This window comes from Balaenoptera musculus, chromosome 5 (genome assembly GCF_009873245.2).
Source record: "Balaenoptera musculus isolate JJ_BM4_2016_0621 chromosome 5, mBalMus1.pri.v3, whole genome shotgun sequence".
In the NCBI taxonomy this organism is placed as follows: Eukaryota; Metazoa; Chordata; class Mammalia; order Artiodactyla; family Balaenopteridae; genus Balaenoptera; species Balaenoptera musculus.
The window spans coordinates 22,594,516-22,616,169 of record NC_045789.1 but is presented as its reverse complement, the minus strand read 5'-3'; the positions used below and the strand labels follow the sequence as shown (position 1 = coordinate 22,616,169).

The 21,654-nt window shown below is 53.3% G+C and overlaps 1 protein-coding gene across 6 annotated transcripts in view; it reads left to right on the top strand.

Moving 5' to 3' along the window:
• PPP2R2C (protein phosphatase 2 regulatory subunit Bgamma) overlaps positions 1-21,654 on the top strand; it is a 165,710-nt gene that overhangs the window by 70,517 nt on the left and 73,539 nt on the right. For 5 of the 6 annotated variants that reach the window (XR_005019941.1, XR_005019940.1, XR_005019939.1 and 2 more), the window contains exons 2-4: positions 15,329-15,426; positions 17,621-17,786; positions 20,371-20,483. Coding sequence is in view for 2 of the 6 variants with exons in the window: in XM_036852380.1 (XP_036708275.1) it covers positions 15,329-15,426; positions 17,621-17,786; positions 20,371-20,483 (377 nt within the window). In the remaining 4 variants the exon portion in view is untranslated. The other variant, XM_036852383.1, reaches the window with a different exon arrangement.

The following is a 21,654-nucleotide window of genomic DNA, read 5'->3' as shown; positions in this document are numbered from 1 at the left end:
TCCCAGGCAGGAAACTTCTGTTTTCTGAAGCTGGGCCCCGGCATTTCCCATGGGGGTGATGGTTGTTCGCAGCTAGGGAGGAGCAGTGGGTGGTGTACGGGGGCGTCTGGTCCTGGCATCCGTGATGGCAGGCCAGGTGGGAGCTTGCAAGGGATGGGGAGGGTCCTGCTGACGGAGACATGGGGTTTCCAGGGGCACGCTGCCCTCGGGGTGCCAGCAGTGGGGCTGCAGGAAGAGTCTCGCTCAGACGCCGAAGGCTGGGACCTGGCCCTGAATCAGGGTGTTTCTGCCAGTGTGGACTTGGGGCCTCACTTCACCCAGGGTGTGTCGGGGCCATCTCAGCTCAGGAACTCTGTGAGCTGGTTGTTCAGTTTTTAGGAATTTCGTGAGCCGGTTGTTAAACCATGGGTGGCTTGAAGCACCCAGACTCAGCCACGACTCCCAGTTTTCTCCCACACCCCCCCCCCCCCCCGCAGAGCCAGCGGTCAGTGTTCACCAGCACGCCGGAGCCTTAGTTTCGCCACGTGGAAGTGGGGTCACAACCTGTAACTGCGGTCCTGGGTGTGAGGTGCTTGAGAGGGAGCGTGAAGCCACGTAGAAGGGCGGTTACCACGCTGGCCGACAGTAGCCGTCCACTCAGCAGCTGCTGAACAGCATGCTGGGAGTTCGTGTCTCCAGGAAAAGCCCAGGAAGGGAGCCCCAGAACCCACAGCAGACGGGGCAGAGGAGACCTCCAGACCTGCCCGGCCCGCAAGTCCTGCCTGCGGGTGCCTCAGTTTGCTCATCTTTATAATGGGTGCGGGCATCCCTGGGTGGGAAGGGGTGTTGGTGTGGTCGGGTGCAGGGCACCAGGCACGAGACATGGCCTGGGAGGCGATGGCACCATCACATCCCGCGGAGGTGCACGTGGTGAAGGCCCCCGGGGCCGGCCTGACCCACTTCACCGTGTTAGGAGCACAGGCCCTGGGGTCCACCTGGTGCAGAGAAGCCACCTGTTCCCAGCAGGAGGACAAGTTCAACCCTCAGAGCCTCGGTTTCCCCACGCGGAAACGGCAGAATGCCACAAACTCCTCGGTCTGCCGCGGGCTAAGGCACACGGTGGGTGAGGGTCCTAGCTGGTGCCCAGTGAATGTGACCCCCCCCAGGACCCAGCTCCCACCAGGCGGTCAATGTGTCACCAGGACGGGAACACCTCCAAAGCCACTCCTTGTCCACTGCCCGGTGATCCAAGCGGAGCGGCTGTGCTAACGGCCTCGAGGCTGGAGAAGGGAGCCGCAGGAAAGCTGGGACTCTTCCTGCCAGGCAGCTAGGCAGCGAGCCTGGTGGCCTAAGGAGCTCCCACCAGCAAAGTGGGTCCCTTGGACATGACAGCACCAAAACAAGTGGGCCTGCTGTGTGCTGAGTTCCATGCTGAGCCTCCACCCACAGCATCTCATTTCAGATGCACCCTCGTGCCCATTTTACAGGTGAGGAAACCAAGCCTCCAGAGGTTGAGCTCACAATGGTCTGCAGCCAGTGCAGAGCTGGAGCGCCCCTGCCCATGTGCCTGCCAAGCCCATCCCAGGCTGTTTCAGCCCCTCTCAGGGGGGTGCCTCAGCCACACCTTAACAGGACGGACTGTCACCCTCTACCAGACTGTCAACCCGGAGGCTGGGACACGGGGTCTTTCAAGAGGAAGGGGGAGGTGTGCCGCAACATGGATGGACCTAGAGATGATCATACTAAGAGAAGTAAATCAGACAGAGAAAGACAAGTATCATATGATATCACTTACATGTGGAAGCTAAAAAATGATACAAATGAACTTACTTACAAAACAAGAAAGAGACTCACAGACATAGAAAACAAACTTATGGTTACCAAAGTGGAGGGGGATAAATGAGGAGTATGGGATTAACAGATACACACTACTATATATAAAATAGGTAAACAATAAGGTCCTACTGTGTAGCACAGAGTGCTATACTCAATATAAAATATATATATAATTTTTTATATATGTATAACTGAATCACTTTGTTGTACACCTGAAACTAACACGACATTGTAAATCAACTCTATTTCAATTAAAACAAAAATTTTTTTTAAAAAATAGGAAGTGGGAGGAAGAGCAGGCTGGTCCTCTCCCCGAGGACACGGGACAGACTGGTGGTCGTGGGAGGGGCTGCGAGGTGCCCATTAGGCCACCTCTCAGTTCCCGCCGCCTAGCATTAGGGCTCAGTAAATACTTCTCGAATAAATAAATGGCCCCGCTGGGGTGCCTAAAGGGTGAGGGTCGTGTTGGGAGTGGAGAGACAGAGGGCTGGCGAGGGCCACGGGGAGCCACCTAGGGCTCTAGGGAGGGTTGGGGTACGATGAGTTTTCAGTTTCAGCAACGTCCCTCTGGTCACCGGGTGGCCTAGGCCAGGATGAAGGCAGGAAACCCAAAGGGGAGGCGGCCGCAGTTGTCCAGGAGAGGAGTGACGATGGCCCAGGCCAGGGCAGAGGCAGGAGAGGCAGACAGAGGACCTGGCCGGCTCTGCCAAGCATGACCTCAGCACCCAGCTCAGCGCCTGAGCCCTGTCCGCCTACCTGGCGCAGACACGGGCCTGGCGAGGGGACAGATGGACGCACTGATGTGATGGAGCCTGAAGGGTGTTCTTGTCACAGTGGCATTTGGCCCCTCTTGCCCGCCTGCCGGCTGGGGCCTGAGGAGCTGATACAGAAAGGACGGGGCCCTCGGGAGCCAGGCACTGGGAAGACCGGAGCCAGGCACTGGGAGGGCAGAAGCCGGCCCCGGCCAGCTGGCCCGGCCCAGACTCAAGCAGTCAGTCTAGATCAGCATCAGGCCTCCATCCTCCTCCTCACGTTGGGTTCCCCGCCCTGGCACGGGACAGCAGATTACAGTTTGCAGAGCCCTCCAGCACGGGCGGCTCTTACCATCACCACTGCACAAACCGGAAAACTGAAGGATGAAATGACAGCCAGAACTGGGTGGGATTCAGAGCCAGGTTCCCCCCAACAGCAAATTCTCCATATCTTAAACCTCTCTCTTTCTCTCTCTCATTTATTAATTCTTCCCCGCCCCACTTTCTTTTAAAATCCAGACAGTTCTCTGATTTGGTTTGCATGTGTAATAATAATATACTACTAATTGCAGCTAGTGATTTTTGAGCAGCTTCTTGTTGCCTCATTAAATCCTCCCAATCAACCCTGAGATGATAGTATTATACCCATTTTAGAGATCAGAAAACTGAGGCTCAGAGAATGTCTGTAACTCGCTGAGAATCAGGCAGCCCCACTAAAGCGAGTGCTCTCACTCCCAAACCTCTTAGCACTTTACCAGTGGCTCTCAAACCTCAGTGCATCACTGAAGAACCCATCAAAATGCAGATTCCAGGTGCCAGCAATTCTGATCCGTGGGTCTGAGCAGGGCCCTGGGAATCTTCATCTTTAGGAGAGAAGCCGAGGCAATTGTGCTGTGGGGCTTTCAGGAGCTTGTGCTGCAAGCAAGCAGGCTAGGAGCAGGTGGTCTTCTCTCTGTCCCTTTCACCTTGACCCTGTCCCAAGGCCAGCTGCTGGCCTCAGGCCACCTGGCTGCTTTGAGGGGCCTGGAGGGCCATGCTGCAGTCTGATCTGGGGAGTCATCCCTGCTGTGAGCACAATCCAACCTGGCCTAGCGTCAAACCCAGCAGGCTGACAGGGTCTTGCTGACCACAGGCCAATCCACAGCTGCCCTGCACCCCTGCCAAGCCCATCTGCCTCTGCGCCAGTCAGGCCAACATCTACTTAGCAGGGGCCCGTCTGGGCTGGCGGGGAGGAGCTGGCAGCCACAGTCCATGGCCTCCCTTGCACCCTGAGCCTCCTGGAGCACCCACTGTAGGGACAGCGCTGTCCCACCCTTACTCTGGCTCCTGCAGCAACCCCTCAGCCTGCAGAGCTGGGAGCAACCATGGGTCAGGGTTCTGGGGACACAGGGCCATTCATAGGCGCCCAACCCCCTTCAAGCCCTCTTCTGGGGCCTGCCTTCAAAACCATCATGATCACAATGGAACATTATTCAGCCATGAAAAGGACTGAAGTCCTGGTTCACGCTGCAACATGGGTAGACCTTGGAAACATGATGCTGAGTGAAAGAAGCCAGACACAAAAGGCCACACACTGTATGGTTCCATTTATGTGAAATGTCCTTAAGGACAGAAAGCAGATGAGTGTTTGCCAGAGGCTGGGGGGAGGAGGGGATGGGGAATGACTGCTGCTAAAAGGTATGGGGTTCCTGTGTGGGGTGCTGGGAATGTTCTGGAATAGATAGTGATGATGGGTGCATAACACAGTGAATATACTAAAAACCCCTTAAGTATACTTTTTTTTTTTAAATTTTATTTATTTATTTATGGCTGTGTTGGGTCTTCGTTTCTGTGCGAGGGTTTTCTCTAGTTGCGGCAAGTGGGGGCCACTCTTCATCGCGGTGCGTGGGCCTCTCACTATCGCGGCCTCTCTTGTTGCGGAGCACAGGCTCCAGACGCGCAGGCTCAGTAATTGTGGCTCATGGGCCTAGTTGCTCCACGGCATGTGGGATCTTCCCAGACCAGGGCTCGAACCCGCGTCCCCTGCATTGGCAGGCAGATTCTCAACCACTGCGCCACCAGGGAAGTCCCAAGTATACATTTTGAAATGGTGAATTTTATGTTACCTGAATTGCATCTCAATTTTTTAAATGGTAAAATAAAAGCAACGACAATAAAACCATCATGTTGCCAACGCCTTTCTTAATAGACGAGGAACCAGAGTGAGGCCCAGAGAGAGGAACTGCGTTAGGCAAGTGAGTGGCAGGGATGACACAGAGGCCCCTGCCATCCCCCACCTGCCTGGTGAGCATCTGCTTCTCTGGTGTTTACTTAACAAACCCTTTCCAACAGCTGCCCATGTGCCAGGCCCTGGACAGGGCACAGAAGGGAAGAGCCCATCTATGTTAGCGAGGGATACACATGAGGATAGGAGTGTCGTTAAACACAAGTTGGATCACGACTTCCCAGCTCAAAATGCTCTGTGGTTCCTCTTTCACTTAAATAAAATCCTAAGTCCTTCTTTGCAAGGTCCGGGGACCTGGCGCAGCCCACCTCTCTGAGCTCATGTCCTGCCCCTGTCACCATCACACCCTGCCCTCCTTGCTGAACTGCAACAGACCAATCTCTCTCCTACCTCAGGGCCTTTGCATGTGCTGTCCCCCCAGATATCTGTGTGGCTTCCTCTCTTGCTTCCTTCAGATCTCTGCTCAAATGCCCCTCCTCCAGGAAGTCTCCCCTGACCTCCCTAGCTAAAACAGCACCTCCAACCCTCCCATCCCTTATCATACTTTAGCTTTTATCTTACCTCTTATCTCCTTCCCAGAAAAGTCATATATATAGGAAAATTTGCTTATTGTCTGTTTTCTCCACTACAGTGTGAGCTTCTTGTGGGGTGTGTACACTGCTTAGTTCCCAGCATTTGCAACAGTGCTTGGGATACAGTAGGTCCTCAATTAATTTTTTAAGTTAAACTTCTTATTGTGATAAAATATACATAAGATAGAATTTACCACTTTATTTTTAGGTGTACAATTCAGTGGCATTAATTATAGTCACAATGCTGTGCAACCGTCACCACTATCCATTTCCAAAACTTTTTCATCATCTCACACAGAAACTGTACTTTTCTGCTTTTTGAGTCTTTTATCCAAAGTCCACATTAAAAACATCACACTCTAGCCAACATTTTCCCTTTAAACTATAACTTAAACCACAACTCCCCATTAATACTCTTTTGAATAATAAATCGACAGTGAGCAGATTTACTGAGTGCCTGCCACATGCTAGGTGATATGTGGGTAAACCTTCCAGCAGCCTTGGAAGGTGTGCATGACCATCTCTGTTTCACAGACGATCAAATCGATTCAGAGAGGTGAAGTGCCTTGTCCAAGGTCATGCGGCTAGTAAGAGTGAGATCTGAACACAGATCTTCCCCCTTACCAGGCAGTGCCAGAACCATGGAGTAACTACACTTTAAGGACTTAACTTCAACCAGCCACAGACCCTCTGGCTGTTCTGTACCCAGGCTTCCCTCTGCTACCCCTCTCCCCAAAGGTCATTATTTGAGCCAAATATTCCCAAGCGTCCTCAGCTCTGGCTGACTGACTATATTTTATATATATATATACATATATACATATATATATTATGGGAACCATAATTCAAGTTTCCAACATTCCATTTCTCCTGGAGCTCTTGGAGCAGGTGCCGGGATAGCTGAGTTGTTTTTTTCAGCCTTTAAGATTAATCAGTACGAGGCCCAGTTTAAGTGTTTACATAACTTGTCATCCACTGGGTCTCCTGTTTGGGTGCACTTTCCTTTTAAAAAGCTAGCTTGATGGGGTGCTGTTGGATCCAGAACTCACCCAGATGGCCCTGTGGGACATGGAGAGGATGAGATGAGGCACCGTGGGCAAGTTCCCAGCACAGTGCTTGGCCCTCAGGTTCTTGGTCTCTGTTCCCATTGCCTCTCGTCCTCAGAAAAAGAGGAGGTGACCTGCCCCGAGTCACCCGTCAGAAAGAGGTGGAACAGGGACTAGATCTCGGGTGCAGGGTGGATGTCCCATCCGTGAGCTGGGACCCTGGCTCCTGTGTGATTCCAAGGGGCGGCGTGGCCCCCTCCGGCCCCTCACAGGCAGAGCCGGGGTCTTGGGCCTCCGGGGTGCATGGGTGGGAGGTGGAGGTTGCTACCTGCCCCACACAAACCCTCCCAAACCTCCCACCAGCCCCTTCACATCTCCCTCCATCCAGGTGACCCAGGCACTGTCCAGGGAGACTTGCTTTGGCCCGGCCACGGCATCCCAGCTGTCCCCACCCCGCCTCTGACCCCGGCCCAGGAGCTGCCCTCACCCTCCACCGAGTTGAGGCTGCAGGAGGGAACTTCTCACCAGACCTGCTCGGGGATCGGGGACTCAGGCAGGTCCACGCCTTTCCCATCACCCTCGGAGAGCTAAGTGGCCCCCATCCAGCGCTGAGTGTCTGGTCCCAGCTAGCGGTCCAGACTCCGAACCCGACGTGGCCTCTCTCCTTCTGCACCTCCACAGCAGGGCCTGTTTGTGCTGGAGGCCGACAGTGGGGAAGGGGTCCTGCAGCTTCTTGCTCACCACTGGCCGCGGGCCTGCTGGTGGCTCTGCCCGCTCTGGGGGGGCCTGGCCGGTGGATATAGCTGCCCGTTTCTCTCACGGGTCCTGCATTGGGTGGTCTGGAAATTTCCTGCCAAGCTACCTCTTGCAGAGCCCTTGACCTGGGCAGTCAGAGCTGTATGCCCAGTGGTCCTCCTCAGCCCCTGGGCACGCTGGCCTCCCTCTGCAGCTTTCTCTTTGCCCGCTGGGCAGCCAGCAGGCAGGACTAAGCTGACATAAGCCAGCCTGCTCTCTCCTGCCCCCGGGAAGCACGTGGATAAAAGCCATTGGTCTCTCCACGTCCCCGGCAGGGTCAGAGTCCAGACCCTAGACCCCTTTTACTCTCCGAGTCTCAGGCTGGGGTCTCCTACCTTCAGGAAACATACTTCGGAGCTCTGCGAGGGTCTCACTAGGCTTGGGGAGGGAAGGTGGCACCCTCCCCCATTCCCCCCAAAAGGTGTAAGTGGAAACTCTCCCTCAGCATCTGCTTTCTCCCAGGAAATGTCTTCACCAATCCCCAGCCGTCTCTCTCTTTTTTTTTTAATTTATTTATTTTATTTATATTTATTTTTGGCTGCATTGAGTCTTCGTTGCTGCGCGTGGGCTTTCTCTAGTTGCGGCGAGCGGGGGCTACTCTTCGTTGCGGTGCACGGGCTTCTCATTGCAGTGGCTTCTCTTGTTGCGGAGCACGGGCTCTAGGCGCATGGGCTTCAGGAGTTGTGGCTCGCAGGCTCTGGAGCGCAGGCTCAGTAGTTGTGGCGCGCGGGCTTAGGTGCTCCGCGGCATGTGGGATCTTCCCGGACCAGGGCTCGAACCCATGTCCCCTGCATTGGCAGGCGGATTCTTAACCACTGCGCCACCAGGGAAGCCCCCCAGCCATCTCTGATTCCTTTAAATGTCTTGAGAAGCACCAGCCTGGGGGTCAAGTTCAAGGAGTAAATCCCAGCCCTGCACACACCGGCTGGGCAGCTTTTGGCAACTTATTAATCCTCTCTGTGCCTCAGTTTCTTCACCTGTACAATGGAAACAGCACTCAGGTGGCTTCAGCAACACAAGCTGAGACCAGAAGAGTGATTAGCATTGCCGGGGTGAGCCGTGAAGCGGCAGTGCTGCCGTCAGAGCACAGCGTATACAAGGCACCTTGGTTGGGTGGGGATGGGGTGGGGTGTGGGTGTGAGTCCTACTGAAAAACTAGGCTACAGTCAAGAGCTTTTTCTGATCAGGAAAGTCTTTCCTTTGAAATGACTTCCCCGCCTCCAAAAAAGGCTGATCTACAAAGCAGAGCTGGGTGGGATGGCCACGCTCTACCCAGCAGCCCTTCTGTCTCAGTCAGCCACTGCTGCGTAACAGACCCCAGGGCTCAGCGGCTTCAAACAACAAGCATGCGCTTCTGCCCCTTAGTCTTTAAGTTGACTGGGCGTCTCCTCGTGTATTGGCAGTGCTCGTTCTCGTGTGTACGGTAGTTATGGGTCAGGAGGTATCTCTGCTGGGCTCGCTGCCGTGTTCGGGGGTGCACTGGCTGTGGGCTGGCCTAGCATGGCCTCAGCTGCACTGGCTCGCCCACATGGCCTCTCGTCGTCCTCTGGCAGGCTGGCTTGAGGTTGTTTCCGTGGCAGAGCAGGGGTCCCAGAGAGAGCGGAAACTGAAGGCCTCTTGAGGCCCAGGCTTGGACCGGCACCCCCTAACTTCCTCTGCATTCTGTTGGCCAAAGCAAGTCACAGGCCAGTGCAGAGTCAAGGATGGGCAAACAGACTCTGTCTCTGGACGGGAAGAGCCCCGGAATCACATTGTATAAGAGGTGGATACAGGAAGCCGCTGATGGGGCATCAACGTAAGTCTGCCACCTTTCCTTGTTCTGCAAGACCCCATTCCTGTTTTACTGTTTCCAGGAGGCCCTCTTGGATCTCACCTCTCCCCATCCTGAAGTGGTCACTTCCCCTGGCCACCTCGTCACCTCCCGTGCATCTCCCTGGACCCAGAGCAGCCCTTGAGAACAGGCTCCTTCTCCCCAGGGTCCAGCCTGGCCCCTCCTCGCATGCAAACCCAGAGAAGATGCTGGGTAAGCTTGCTCACAGAGTCCCGTCCCAGGCTGACGCTGGGCATACGGAGCCTCTTTCCTCTCTCCGAGCTCTTCCATTCAGCAGCAGACAGAACCTGCTTCCTCTCCCACCTCCCTCCTCATCAGCCCTGATGCCTCTGACAATACTAATTAAATGCAGCAATCCCATCAGAAGGATCAAGCTGGGCTTTCTGAGGGCCCTCACTCCGCCGTGAGCTGTGATGCTGATGGATCATTAACGGTGGCAACAGCACTTTCAGTGATGAATGGTGAGATGAGCGTCTCTCCCTGATGAGAGCAGCTTAATCTCCTCCTCGAATCTGCGGGCCCTGCCACAATTTCCAGGGAGATTTCCGGCCCACGGAATCATCTGAATTTGACATAAACCCTAGGAGAACTGTGACCAGGCGGGGATGACAGTTCCTATTTTATGGGTGAGACAGTCAGGGCTCAGAGGGAGTGGGATTTGGATGAGGTCACACAGCTAATATGTACCGAGGCTGGGACTGGAATACCTTCCTCTTGATGAGAAAGACACAAGGGGCATCTGTGAGATCCAAGGGCTGATCGTCCCCACACGACACCAGGAGGAGCCGCAGCCCAGGGTGCAGCCTGGGTCTCCAGGGCGTTGCCCACACAGCCTCTCGTTTCTGCTCTGTTCTCTCTGTATGTTGGCTGGGGAAGCTGTGACAAACTTCTCAGTGGCGTAAGACAACAGGGGTTTCTTCCCTCGAAGTTCTGGAGGCTGCAGGTCTGAAGTCAAGGTACCCAGCAGGGTCGTGCTTGCTCTGAAGGCTCCAGGGAAGGATCTGTCACGGGCCTCTTCCAGCTTCTGGTGGTGGTCAGCAATCCTTGACATCCCTCGGCTTGTAGATGCCTCACTGCAACCTCTGCCTGCATCGTCGCGTGGCCTTCCCCCCATGTGTCCGTGTGCCCCTGTGTCTTTACGTGGCCTTCTTCTCAGGACACCAGTCGTTGATTTAGGGCCCACATAATCCAGTATGACCACATCTTAACTTGATCATCTGCAAAGACCCTATTTCCAAATAAGGTCACAGTGACAGGTACCAGGGGTTAGGAAATCCACATATGCTTGGGGGGACCCAATTCAACCCACGGCATGGTCTTTGCCCATCTCTGGCTCTGGCTCTCACTGTGCACCTGTCACTGGGCTGGTCACTTGGGACACCACCCCTGACTTCTTCCTGAGCCCATGCTGGACCACAGTGTGGCTTTCTGGCTCCCAAACCAGTTGGCTCTGGGCTTGCACTGATAGGGCTGTGCCATACCCAGTCCCAGGGGTTTGACTGCTGCCTCTTTGTCCAGTGGTCCAAGCTGCCTCTTCCAACTCTGCCTTGCCATTTTGGGGACTCCCAGAGCTGCAGCAGAAAGAAAAGGGGACCTCACAAGTAGAAGGGCACCTTGGGTTTTCATGGGGTTGTCGTCACCCACAACAGGGGGACTTGGAGCACCCTCCAGTCATACGTGGGCTTGGCGGACCTCTCCCAGTGGCTGAGTTGTGACCCTGAGCCTGAGGCATCAGCTGTTTGGCAGCTCGGCCCTGTGGTGCAGGGACCGGGACCTGCCAGGGGAATACACTGCAAAAGCCCTGCCCTGAATGGGACTTCGGGCCAGTGCCTCACCTCTCGACCAAGTTCCTTATCTGTAAAGAGAGAGTGATGATAGGGCAGTGGGCTTGTCCTGAGATTCAATCACTGGTCCGTGGAGAGCTTTCACTGAAATGTCTTTATTTGCCCTTTATCCTTGAAGTATAATTCCACTGGATACAGAAGTCTGGGTTTACAGGTTTTTAAATTTTCCTTCATCACTTTAAAAGCCTTCGGGACTCTGTTATTTCCGATGAGAAATCAGCAGTTATCTGAGTCTTGGTGCCTCAGAAGATAATATGTGGTTTTTGTTCTACCTGCTTACAAAATTTCATTTTTGTTTTGGTTTTCAGCAGTTTGACGGTTAGGTGTGATTTCTTGGTATTTTTCCTACTTGGAGTTAGCTGAGCTTCCTAAATTTGTAAATTAAAGCCTTTTACCGTATTGGGGCATTTTTCAGTCATTATTTCAAGTCTTTCTTCTACTCTATTCTCTCCTTTCCTTCTGGAACTCCAAGTACACATAGACATTTGATATTTTCCAGCAGATCCCCAAGGATCTGTGCTTTATATTTTTAAATTTATTTTCTCTCTGTTCTTCAGGTTGCATAATTTCTATCGATATATCTTCACGTTTACTAACTCTTTCTTCTGTCATCTCAAATTTCCTGTCAAGCAATTCAGTGATTTTCATATGTGGTATTTTTCAGTTATAGATTGTCCATTTAGCTATTTCTAAAATAGTTTCTATTTCTCTGTTGAAATTTCCTTTTTTTCATGCAGTGAGAGCAAATTTTCCTTTATATCCTTGGACATAGTTATAGTAGCTACTTTAAAAATCTTCATTTGCTAATCCCAGTATCCAGGGAACTTCAGGGTCTCTTTCCTTGATTGTCTTTTTATTCAGTATGAGTGATATTTTCCTATTTCTTTGTATATCTTCGTATAATTTTGGAGAATATCCTGGGTGTTGAGAATGACAATACCGTAGAGACTCTAGATGTTTAGTATGTCCCTCCAAAGAGTGTTTTGGTTTTGTTTTGCATTTGTAAGCAGTTAACTTGGTTGAACTCAACTTCGAACTCTGTCCCAGCGCAAATCCTGGTTCATGTCTTTTAGCCTGAGCAGCTCTGCCTGGAGTCTATCGTGTGTACGTGTGCAGTTTGCAGCCAGCTAAAGGTTGGGGCAGAGTTTATGTGTTGCATTTGGGGACTGCTCTTTAGACCCCATTTCGAGGATTAAATACCTCATTTTCCAGCTACTAGGATTTCCCCAGATTCGGTCTTCTGGTTTATAGAGCCTAAAAGTATGACTTTCTATCTGAGTTTCAGTAGCCACGTGGCACAGACTGGGACCTGTCCTCAGGCTAAATAAAAGCCATGAAAATAAGAAGCTCACCCAGTGCTGCCTCTTCTTCCAATTGCTGTCTCCCCTGCAGGGCCTGACATCTAATGAGGGACACATAGTGGGCATGAGACCACAGTTGTAGGAGAGACTACTGTACCAGGGGGCAGGAGGGCTCTCCAGGAAGCCTTCCTGGGGGAGGTGGTATTGAGGCTGGAGATGTGTCAAACATTCCAAAATGAGAGCATGGACTTTCCAATTGCATGATTTTACTGATGACAACTTCCAGCTCTCAGGGGAGGTAACTTTTCCTAAGGCAAGCTGTAGAAGACACTTACGGTAACAATGAATGGATGTTAGATATCCACCAGCCCCTTCCTGGGATGGAGGAAGCAGTGCCCCGGCCTGAGGTTTGTAGTTGCTCTGTAAAAGTTTGCAGAAGGGGACTGGAGGGGCTGATGGTCAGGACTCCCAAACCTGTACAGTGAGGTTGAATCTCAGATTTATCTGGCACATTTCTGAGCTGGCAGCTGCCACTTCTGTGGAGGCCAGAAGCAAAGGTGAGAAAAAGCTTCGACTTTCTGTCTGGTAAATTTTGGTCATTCATCATTCCTTGGTGTTACGGTCCTTCAACCCTCCCAAACCCTCTCACCTCCAACATTTCTCTTGAGTTTCTAATCACGGGAAGACTCTACTATAGGCATGCTACAGGTGACAACACTGAGAGAAGTGATATAGCCCACCCAAGGTCACATAGCCCAGGCGTTGAAGCCAGGACTCCAACCCAGGACTTCAGATTGGTCCATGAACAGCTCAGGCGGTTGTCACTGTGCATGGGCCTCCATCCATCTCCTCAGTTGCCAATGGAAATGATAAGTCATGTCTCCCTCAGGGGCTGGCATGAGGTTCAAAGGAGGCAGCGGATATAAAACTGACACATAAATTGTAAATTGCCTGCAGATGTTATTGTCTGTTACTGTGGTAGCTGCCCAGCATTTATGGACCACATTTGCTCTGGATACCAGTGATTACATTGGCATTTTAATTTAATAGCATTGTTATTTTTCCATCATAAAAATAATATATACTATGCATATGTCCAAAGTCATTAAATTGCATACATTAAAAATGTGCACTTTTGTGTATATCAATTACACCTCAATAAAGCTATTAAGAAATATGCATTCATTACAGAAGATCTAGAAAACATGGAAACATAGAAAGAGAAGGAAAAAAATATTTTCTTTCAACCGCCCTAAAGCAATCTCTGTTTAACGTGGTAGAAAAGTCTCTTCCAGCTTGTTTTCCCTCTGCCCAGTTTGTTTGCTGTTTAACATGGCTGTGATCACTGGTCTATATAATTAAAAACATTTTACATACAGTTTTATATCCTGCTCTTTCCCCCTAAGGGCGTGCTGACATGAAACAGCAAGAACCAGAGCCACGTGCAGGAACCCGGCCCTGCCGGGCTGTGGCTCCGGCCGTGGCCCTCCGGTGTCCCTGGGCCAGGCAGGCTGCCCACACAGGGACAAGTGTCAGGCAGCCGGGCCAATTCCAAACTCAGCGAGCATCTCCGTGATCCCAAAGAGCGGCTCCCCTTGTTTTTTATTCCCTTTATTTTTAAGTTTAACGAAACGTGCTCTTGTCCTGATCAGTGAGTACGTCCAGCCCATTATCCTGCCTCTGAAGCACCTTCCCTCTGTCCTCTTTCCTTTCGCCGTCAGAGCTGCCATTTACCTGTGGCTCAGAGGCCAGTGCGGGTCAGGAGCTGCCTCTGAAGGCACGTGATTGGAAAAGGAAAAGACATGTATGGAATAGGAATTAGGACTGGGAAAACCACTCGAGGCTGAGAGAGCAGTTCTTGAGACAAAAGGTAGCTGGTATTTTGAGAATCAGCAAGGAGCCTGAGTCGGAGTGGGAGAGCAAGGCTGAGAGTAGTAGGAATTGGGGTAGGGGTGCGCTACCTTTCATTGAGTTAAAACACGGCGCATTCAACGCTAACATTTTTTGTCACGCATCTGCCAGCCCCGCTGATGTAGGCTCGGTTGGGCTGGGTGAGCAGGCAGCTCAGCTGGGCGGCTTTGCTGCGGGCCTGGGCAGGTCCTCCTCCGGGGCAGCGGCAGAAGCACAGGATGGCGGCTTGTCTGCCAGCGTCCCGCAGGCCAAAGCCAATCACAGGGCACGGTACCCGGCCCAGGGTGGGAGGCAATGCCAAGTGCCAGGGGCAAGTGCGGGACAGGGTGAAGATTTGGGCTCCTGATGTGGCCTGCCTCGGGGGGCCACAGGTCACTCAAGGCTTTAGATACTCTGATGACCTTCGCTTTTCCTCTGTCGGTGGGGAGCGTCTAGAAGGGTCCGAGAAAGCTCCCTCTGGCTGCTCTGTGGAGGCCAGCTTGTGTCTGGGCCAGGAGAAATGGAGGGGATCGGATGGGAGACCGTTGCAGTCATCCAGGCGAGAGGCGGGAGAAGTGATGGAATCTGGATGTATCTTGAAGGCTGAGACAATAGGACTGGATGTGGAGGGTGAGAGAGAGAGGGGAGAGTCAGGGTGACTCAAAGGCTCGGGCCCGAGCCAGCGGGAGGATGGAACTGCCTTCATTTGAGGCAGAGAAGGATGCAGAGGAGGGGGTCTGAGCAGAAATACCCCATGAGTCGGGGTGGGGGAGGGGTGAACCATCATCCTGGCGGCTGGAAGGAGAACACAGTGTGGGGGTGCCAGCCAAGGGGCCAGCTGAGAACCTGCCTGGGGCTGCCGGGAGGAGTAGTCAGATCTGTGGTTTGTTTGAAAGTAGATCCATTGTGCTGAAGCCTGACCGGAGCTTTTGGTGCCTACAGGGTCCAGGCCAGGAATGTGAAGGTTACGAGGGTGCTCAGTGGAGGCAGGGAGGGGTACAGTTGGTCTCTGTGGCCCCCAGAGCTGGGCTAGTGAGTGGAAACCCCCAGACTGCTTCGGGAGGAAGGGGAGCAGGAAGGAAGGAAAGACACCCGCAAACGGGTCTCTGTCCCACGGGCAGCGGGGAGGGGCGGGGCCCCCCTGGTCAGCGCTCCTGCTGTCCGACCGGCGCCCCGGGGCTGGGCGGGAGCAGCTCTACCCACCTGCACAGCGCTGGGTCCTAATGAGCCACATCCTCCTGTCTCTGTTCCACCACAGCCGATATCATCTCTACCGTCGAGTTCAACCACACCGGGGAGCTGCTGGCCACCGGCGACAAGGGTGGCCGGGTCGTCATCTTCCAGCGGGAACCGGAGGTGCGGCGGGGCCTGGCGGGAGGGGGCCTACGCTCCGCCCGGGCTCGAGCCCGCAGGGGGCCTCTCGGCATCCCGCCGGGACGCCTGGGCTGGATGAAAGGGCGCCGCGGCACGCAGGGGTGGGACCGGGCAGGCCCAGGGAAGGGGGTCCACCGGGTCGACTCACAGCACCATATTCTGAGCCCCCTCTGCTGAGTGGAAGTTTGCTGACTGGTCACGGTGTCCTAGACCCTGGAGAAACAGACTGCTGCTTAAGCTGCCCTCGGCCTGGGTGAGCTGGTGCTGTCCGGCCAGAGCCGGGTGCAGGGGAGGATGGACCCCTCCGCAGCTGTGGGGTGGCCCTCTGTCGGGGGCTGGCGCTTTTGCTCAGCCCCGGGCCTTGCCCCAGTGAGGTCTGTTGTCTGAACCACTGGAAGAACCTGGTGGTTAAAAGGCCCCATTTGTTGAGCACCTACTACATGCAGACTCGTGACTTCGTTCTCCACGTGCTCTTCCCATTTACTCTTCACTGCCCACCTCTGAGGGTGGGGACTGACACCCCGTTTCATAGATGAGGACGCCTGCAGGGTCACCCAGCTGGTGAGCAAAGACCAGGGATGGAAACCGAGACCGGGTGTGGTCTGTCACTCACACACCACCCTGCCTTTCAGGGCTGGGATTAGATGCCGAAGACAGGATCTAATGTGACACCAAGGTGGGGGGAGGAGAGGAAGGGGGGAGGGAAGGGGGAGGGAGGATGGGGGAAGCAGGACGAGGAAGAGAAGGAGAAGAGGGGGCAGGAGGGAAGGATGCAGGGGGGAGAGGAGCTGCAGTGCCATCCTGCCCCCCTCAATTCCTCAGCATCCTCCCCACAGGTGATGTTCCCTGCGGTCTGACGTCACCTGTGTTCACTCCTGTGACCCTCCCTCGTGACAGCCCTCGTGGTGCCATTAGGTGCTATTATCGTCCTCATTTTACAGATGAGGAGATCAGAGCTCAGAGGGTTGCAATAACTTACCAAGAACACACAGCCAGAAAGCAGATAGCTGAGAAACTGGTTATCTAATAAGCCTTGTACTGTGGCTAGAGCACTTTGATTCATGAGAAGGACCAGAGGATCCCACTGGGGACTGCAAAGCCAAGTCTCCTTTTTGCCAAATTGCAGAAAGAAATTAAATTGGTAAATGCGCAAGTTTCTCAGTTTTGAATATTTCTCCTTTAAGTTTTTTCTTAATTCTGGTCCCACTGACCTTCTCCATAGCCAGTGCTTACAGGAGATGAAGTGAATTAGAGGCAAAAATATTGAAGAACTTTAAAGCTTTCCAAAAGCACAACAGGAAAAGAAATATAGAAATAGATACTTTTGAAAAGCCAACAGAAAACTTGAAATTGTGCTTGGTTGACTGTCTTTGTTTTGCTCCCAGGCAGTTTTAGTTGTAGTTTCATGTTGTCATATAAACTTGAATTGTCTACCAGGAAGTGGTCCCTGGTACTTGCGAGGGACTCACCACCTCACTATTTTGGGGGTTCCACCAGGAAGTCCTTACTCTAATGAGCTTGGCTGCCTAAACCAGAAGGGGACCCGCTCAGGAAAGTTGGGGGGAGGATACCCTATCCCAGTCTATCCCGATGTCTGTCTGACCTTGCAGGGTGTCTGGCCTCAATGTTTAATCTGCTCCAAAATGTGTTCATTCCTCGAGTCAGACCCAAGTTGGACACAAGGATGTGAGGAGCAGATCAGAGCCTTGGCCTTGGTGCCAGCCAGACCTCAGTGGAGTGAGTGACAGCACTTTGTGGACATGTGGCTTTGCGGGGGGGGGGGGATCGATTCACCTCTGAGCCTCTGCTTGCTCATCTGTAAAGTGGAGGGAGTCATGGTGCCCGTCACAGAGGGGCGTCGAGGATAGAATGAGAGGAGGCGTGAGAAGCACTTAGCTCAGTGTCCTGTGTACAGCAGGTGCTCAGTAAACATGAGCTGGCGTGGTTGCCCTTGTTCTCGCTTCCTGGACGGAGGAGGTGATGGAGCTTGGCCATGGCTGCACAGCAAGGCACTGGCCATTGAACAAGCAGAGAGTTTCCTTGGACCCTTGCTTGGATGCCCGGTCGCCATGGCTGTTCCAGGCCCTGCGTGGGTTTGACCAGTCCCGTCCCTGTCCCAGGGCCGGCTTCCGCCCCGCCCCACCATCCTGGAGCTCAGGGTCTGGTTTCCTTGCAGAGTAAAAATGCGCCACACAGCCAGGGCGAGTATGACGTCTACAGCACTTTCCAGAGCCACGAGCCGGAGTTCGACTATCTCAAGAGTCTGGAGATAGAGGAGAAGATCAACAAGATCAAGTGGCTCCCTCAGCAGAATGCTGCCCACTCCCTGCTGTCTACCAACGGTGAGGCGGCCGGGCCGGTCTGGGCGTGTGCATGTGCATGCGTGTGCACGTGTGTGTAGGCATGCGTGCTCTTGTGCACACGTACTGTAGCAATTTGTCATCAAATGCCATTTTTCACCTCACATTGTGAGCATTTTTCTAGGTCTTTCTAGGTCTTTAGAACTCCTGAAAAATAGTATTTTGAGCAGCGGGTAAATTCCATGCAGTGAATACACTTGCTCACCCTCTCCTGGTGGTCGGACGGGGGCTTATTCCCTCTGCTGTAAATAGCAGCTCTTTGAGCGTGTCCGTGAATACTTTAATTTGGGGACGGACAAAGGAGGCCAGGTCAAGGAAAACAATGAACACTCAATTCAGACTTGCCTCTTTGTCCACAACCCCCAGAATCCCAGACCACCCCAGAGTGGAGGGTGTCACTGGATGATCTGGGGTCCTCAACAGATGGTGCAGGCGGAGCACTGGTTGCCTGGCCGCTGGCCATCTGCCTCTGGGAGACGGTACGCATCCCCAAGGAGGCTCCCGGACAGACCCCTGCTTTGCTGTGGTCCACTCAGAGGCTGCGGTTCCTGGGGCCATCTTGCCTCTACCAGCAGCGGGCCTGGAGCCAGAGGCCCCGCTTCCCACATTCACGTCCACCTCCTCATCCTCCTTCGCCTCTCATCCCCATCATAAAAGGCACCTGGGGTGGGAGCTAGGAGGGTCCTGGCTTCTGTCCCAGCCTGGGGACCTTGGGGAGTGGCCTTGCTTCTCTGAGCCTCAGTTTCCTCACCTGTGCTCCCTCTGGAGTTGCAACAAGGGTGGAGGGAGGTGTTGCCCACCCAGCACCCCAAGACCAGCCAGTACTGCTCCAGCGTGGACGAGTCTTATAAGATGATGCCACCTGCCTTCCCAAGGGAGTCAGACTCCTTAGGGCGGTCTTTACGGCATCCCTGAAACCGGTCAGACTCAAGCCACCAACCCATCTCTGTGCCCGAAGGCCGGCTCTTCCTGCCTCCACCTGGCCAACACCCCGCCTCATCCCTTAGGCCTCCGCTGGGTGTCAGCTCCCACTGAGCCTTCCCTGACCTCTCAGCAGAGCGAGGTGTCCCTCCCGTGGGCCTTCCCACCCCTGCTGACCCTCCAGGGCTTGCCCTCTGGAGCTCCTGCCATTCTGATTGTCTGTGTCCCCTGAGGGGTGCCTGGCACGGAGTCATGTTCAGCAAACCCCGTCTCAGAGCCAGAGGGGCCCTTCCAGGTGCTGGAACAGAGGTAGTGGGAGGTCCCGCACCACCAGCATAGGTCACCCCGGGCAGGAGCCCCTAATGCAGTTAACACCCTGGCCCTTCCTCTTCTGAACTTGATGGTTGTTCTTGCCTCATAGGGTTTTGGGGAAGATGGAAGGGAATAACATTAAAACAAGCTTAGAACAGGGCCGGCAACTGAGCCTCGTTCACGTGCTGCTTTTTTCTTTTTAATCACGTAACAGCGAGTGTCATTCTCCGCCTGCCTCTTTGGAGGAAAGGTCAGCTTCAGGAATTTCCTAACACCCACACCCTCAAAGCTTCCCACCCCCGGTTTTGAATCCCAGCTCCACCCTTTCCTAGTAACCTGTCCCTGGGCACCTGTCAAGTGTTTAACTGATAGCAATTTTCTCCCCTTCCTCCTCAGGAGCGTGGAAGTGATTGTTTTGGCTGCTGTACTAGTCAGGGTTCTCAGAGAAACAAAATAGGATGGGTGTATGTGTGAGTGTGAGTGTAGACAGAGATATGGGTATAGATGTAGACTTAGATATAGATATATAAGGAGAGGTTTATTTTAAGGAATTGGCGCGCCTGACTGTGGAGGCTGGCAAGTCCAAAATCTGCAGGGCGGGCTGGAGACCCAGTGCAGGGCCGATGCTACAGCTCGAGTGTGAAGGCCACCTGCTGGCAGAGCTCGCTCTTCCTCAGGGGACCTTGGTCATTTTTCTCTAAAGCCCTCAGCTGATTGGAGGAGGCCCGCCCACATTGTGGAGGATAATCTGCTCTAGTCCACGGATTTAAATGTTAATCTCATCTAAAAAAATACCTTCAGAGCGACATCCACACATTTGACCAAATACCTGAGTAGCGTGGCTTAGCCAAGTTGACATCTAAAATGAACCATCACAGCTGGTAAAGGTTACGCTTTTGATGTTCTTGGCAGGATTCCAGAGAAGTGAGGCTTTGGGAGAGCTGGGTTTCTGGATGGGCGGGATGCATCTCAGGAAATAGGATGCCAACGAAGGGTAAAAAACAGGAAGCTTCGTTAGTACAGTTTTTGCGGAAATTAGTTGAAAGACTGATAACTGCCCTTGAAAGGGTCATGCCCTTTGACCCAGCAGTTTCACCTTTGGGATCAATTGGGAGGAGCTCGAGCATGACGACAAACGTTCCCTTTGCAAAGGTGTTCGTTGCATCAGTTGACAGAAGGAGTCGGATTAGAAAGAAACTTCATGTCCAAGAACAGGATAAGGTTAAGTAACTTGTGGGTTGATGCGCCCTTATCTAGCAGACTCAGGTGGGTACTCCATTCTCCATGCTGGTGTTCATCATGCGTCTTGTTTCACTTTGTTCTATTTTTAAAGATAAAACTATCAAACTATGGAAGATTACCGAACGTGATAAGAGGCCCGAGGGTTATAACCTGAAAGATGAGGAGGGGAAGCTGAAGGACCTGTCCACGGTGACGTCACTGCAGGTAAGATGTGGCACATGGACGGTTCCGGCAAGCGAAGAGCAGCTGTGCTTTGTTTATTACATGGCGAGGATTTCAGGACTGGAAGGTCCTTGGCGATCCGAACCACAGTCAGGTTCCGATCCAGAACTTAAGAAGCCGGGCTGCTTACTTGCTGGGTGGCCACCCTCATTTTCCTGCGCTGTGCCTCAGTTTCCTCCCCAGCAAAGCAGAGAGGATCATCTTTCTTCTGGAAGTCTCGTGAGGATGAGGCGCGGTGATGATGAGGCGAGGTGATGCGTGTCCAGGAAGCCCTTTTCAGCTGCACCCGAGGCTGGAGAGCATGTGTTCTCTAATCCCTTGTTATACAAATAGGGAAACGGAGGCCCAGAGAGAGGCAGCAACTCTCCCAGAGCAGCTCAGCTGAGCAAGTGGCAGAGCCAGGAGGAGAACCTGTGAGCGGAGCTTTGTGGGTTCCCAGGCCTTTGCTGAGGGTCAGAGGGACACCCAGAACTTGTGATTCTTGCAGCCTTTAGGAAGGCTCAGTGCAAAGATTGCCTTGATGTAAGAGCGGCCTGGAAGGTGAAGTGGCAGAGCCGTGTGAAGGTAAACTTTTGCTCCCAACGCGATTAAAAGCAAAAGGACTCATGTTTCTTCAGCGGGGAGGCTGGGAGATATGACAGAGTCCTGGAGTCACAGGACCTGGGTTCAAATACTGCCTCCACCGTGTCCTGGTGGTGTGACCCTGAGCAGGGCTATCGGCGACCACGAGCCTCTGATTCCTCATCTGGAACAAGAACAGACACTTGAGCATGGGTCTCCCAAGCACTCTGGCTGTAAAATCATTCAGACCTCAGCAAAATCCTATAGTGGGTATGTGATTATCATCCCCATTTTACAGATGAGGAAACTGAGAGCTGGATCCAAACCCAGGGAAGTCTAGCTCCACAGTCAGCATCCAATCTCCTCCGTGAAGTCGAAGTGAAGTTCCTGCCTCCCAGGGGAGCCATGGGGATGGTTAGCGGCTTCTTGCAGGAAGCACACTGAGGCCGCCTTATCCGTCTCTGGCTTCCAGAACCGTGCCTGGAAGAGGGTGGGTGCTTTCAGCCACCCATGTGTTTGCTGGAGGTGCTGCCAGATTTATTCATTCAGCCACACTTACTGAGCACCTGCTGTGTGCCGCCCAGCCCTTCTC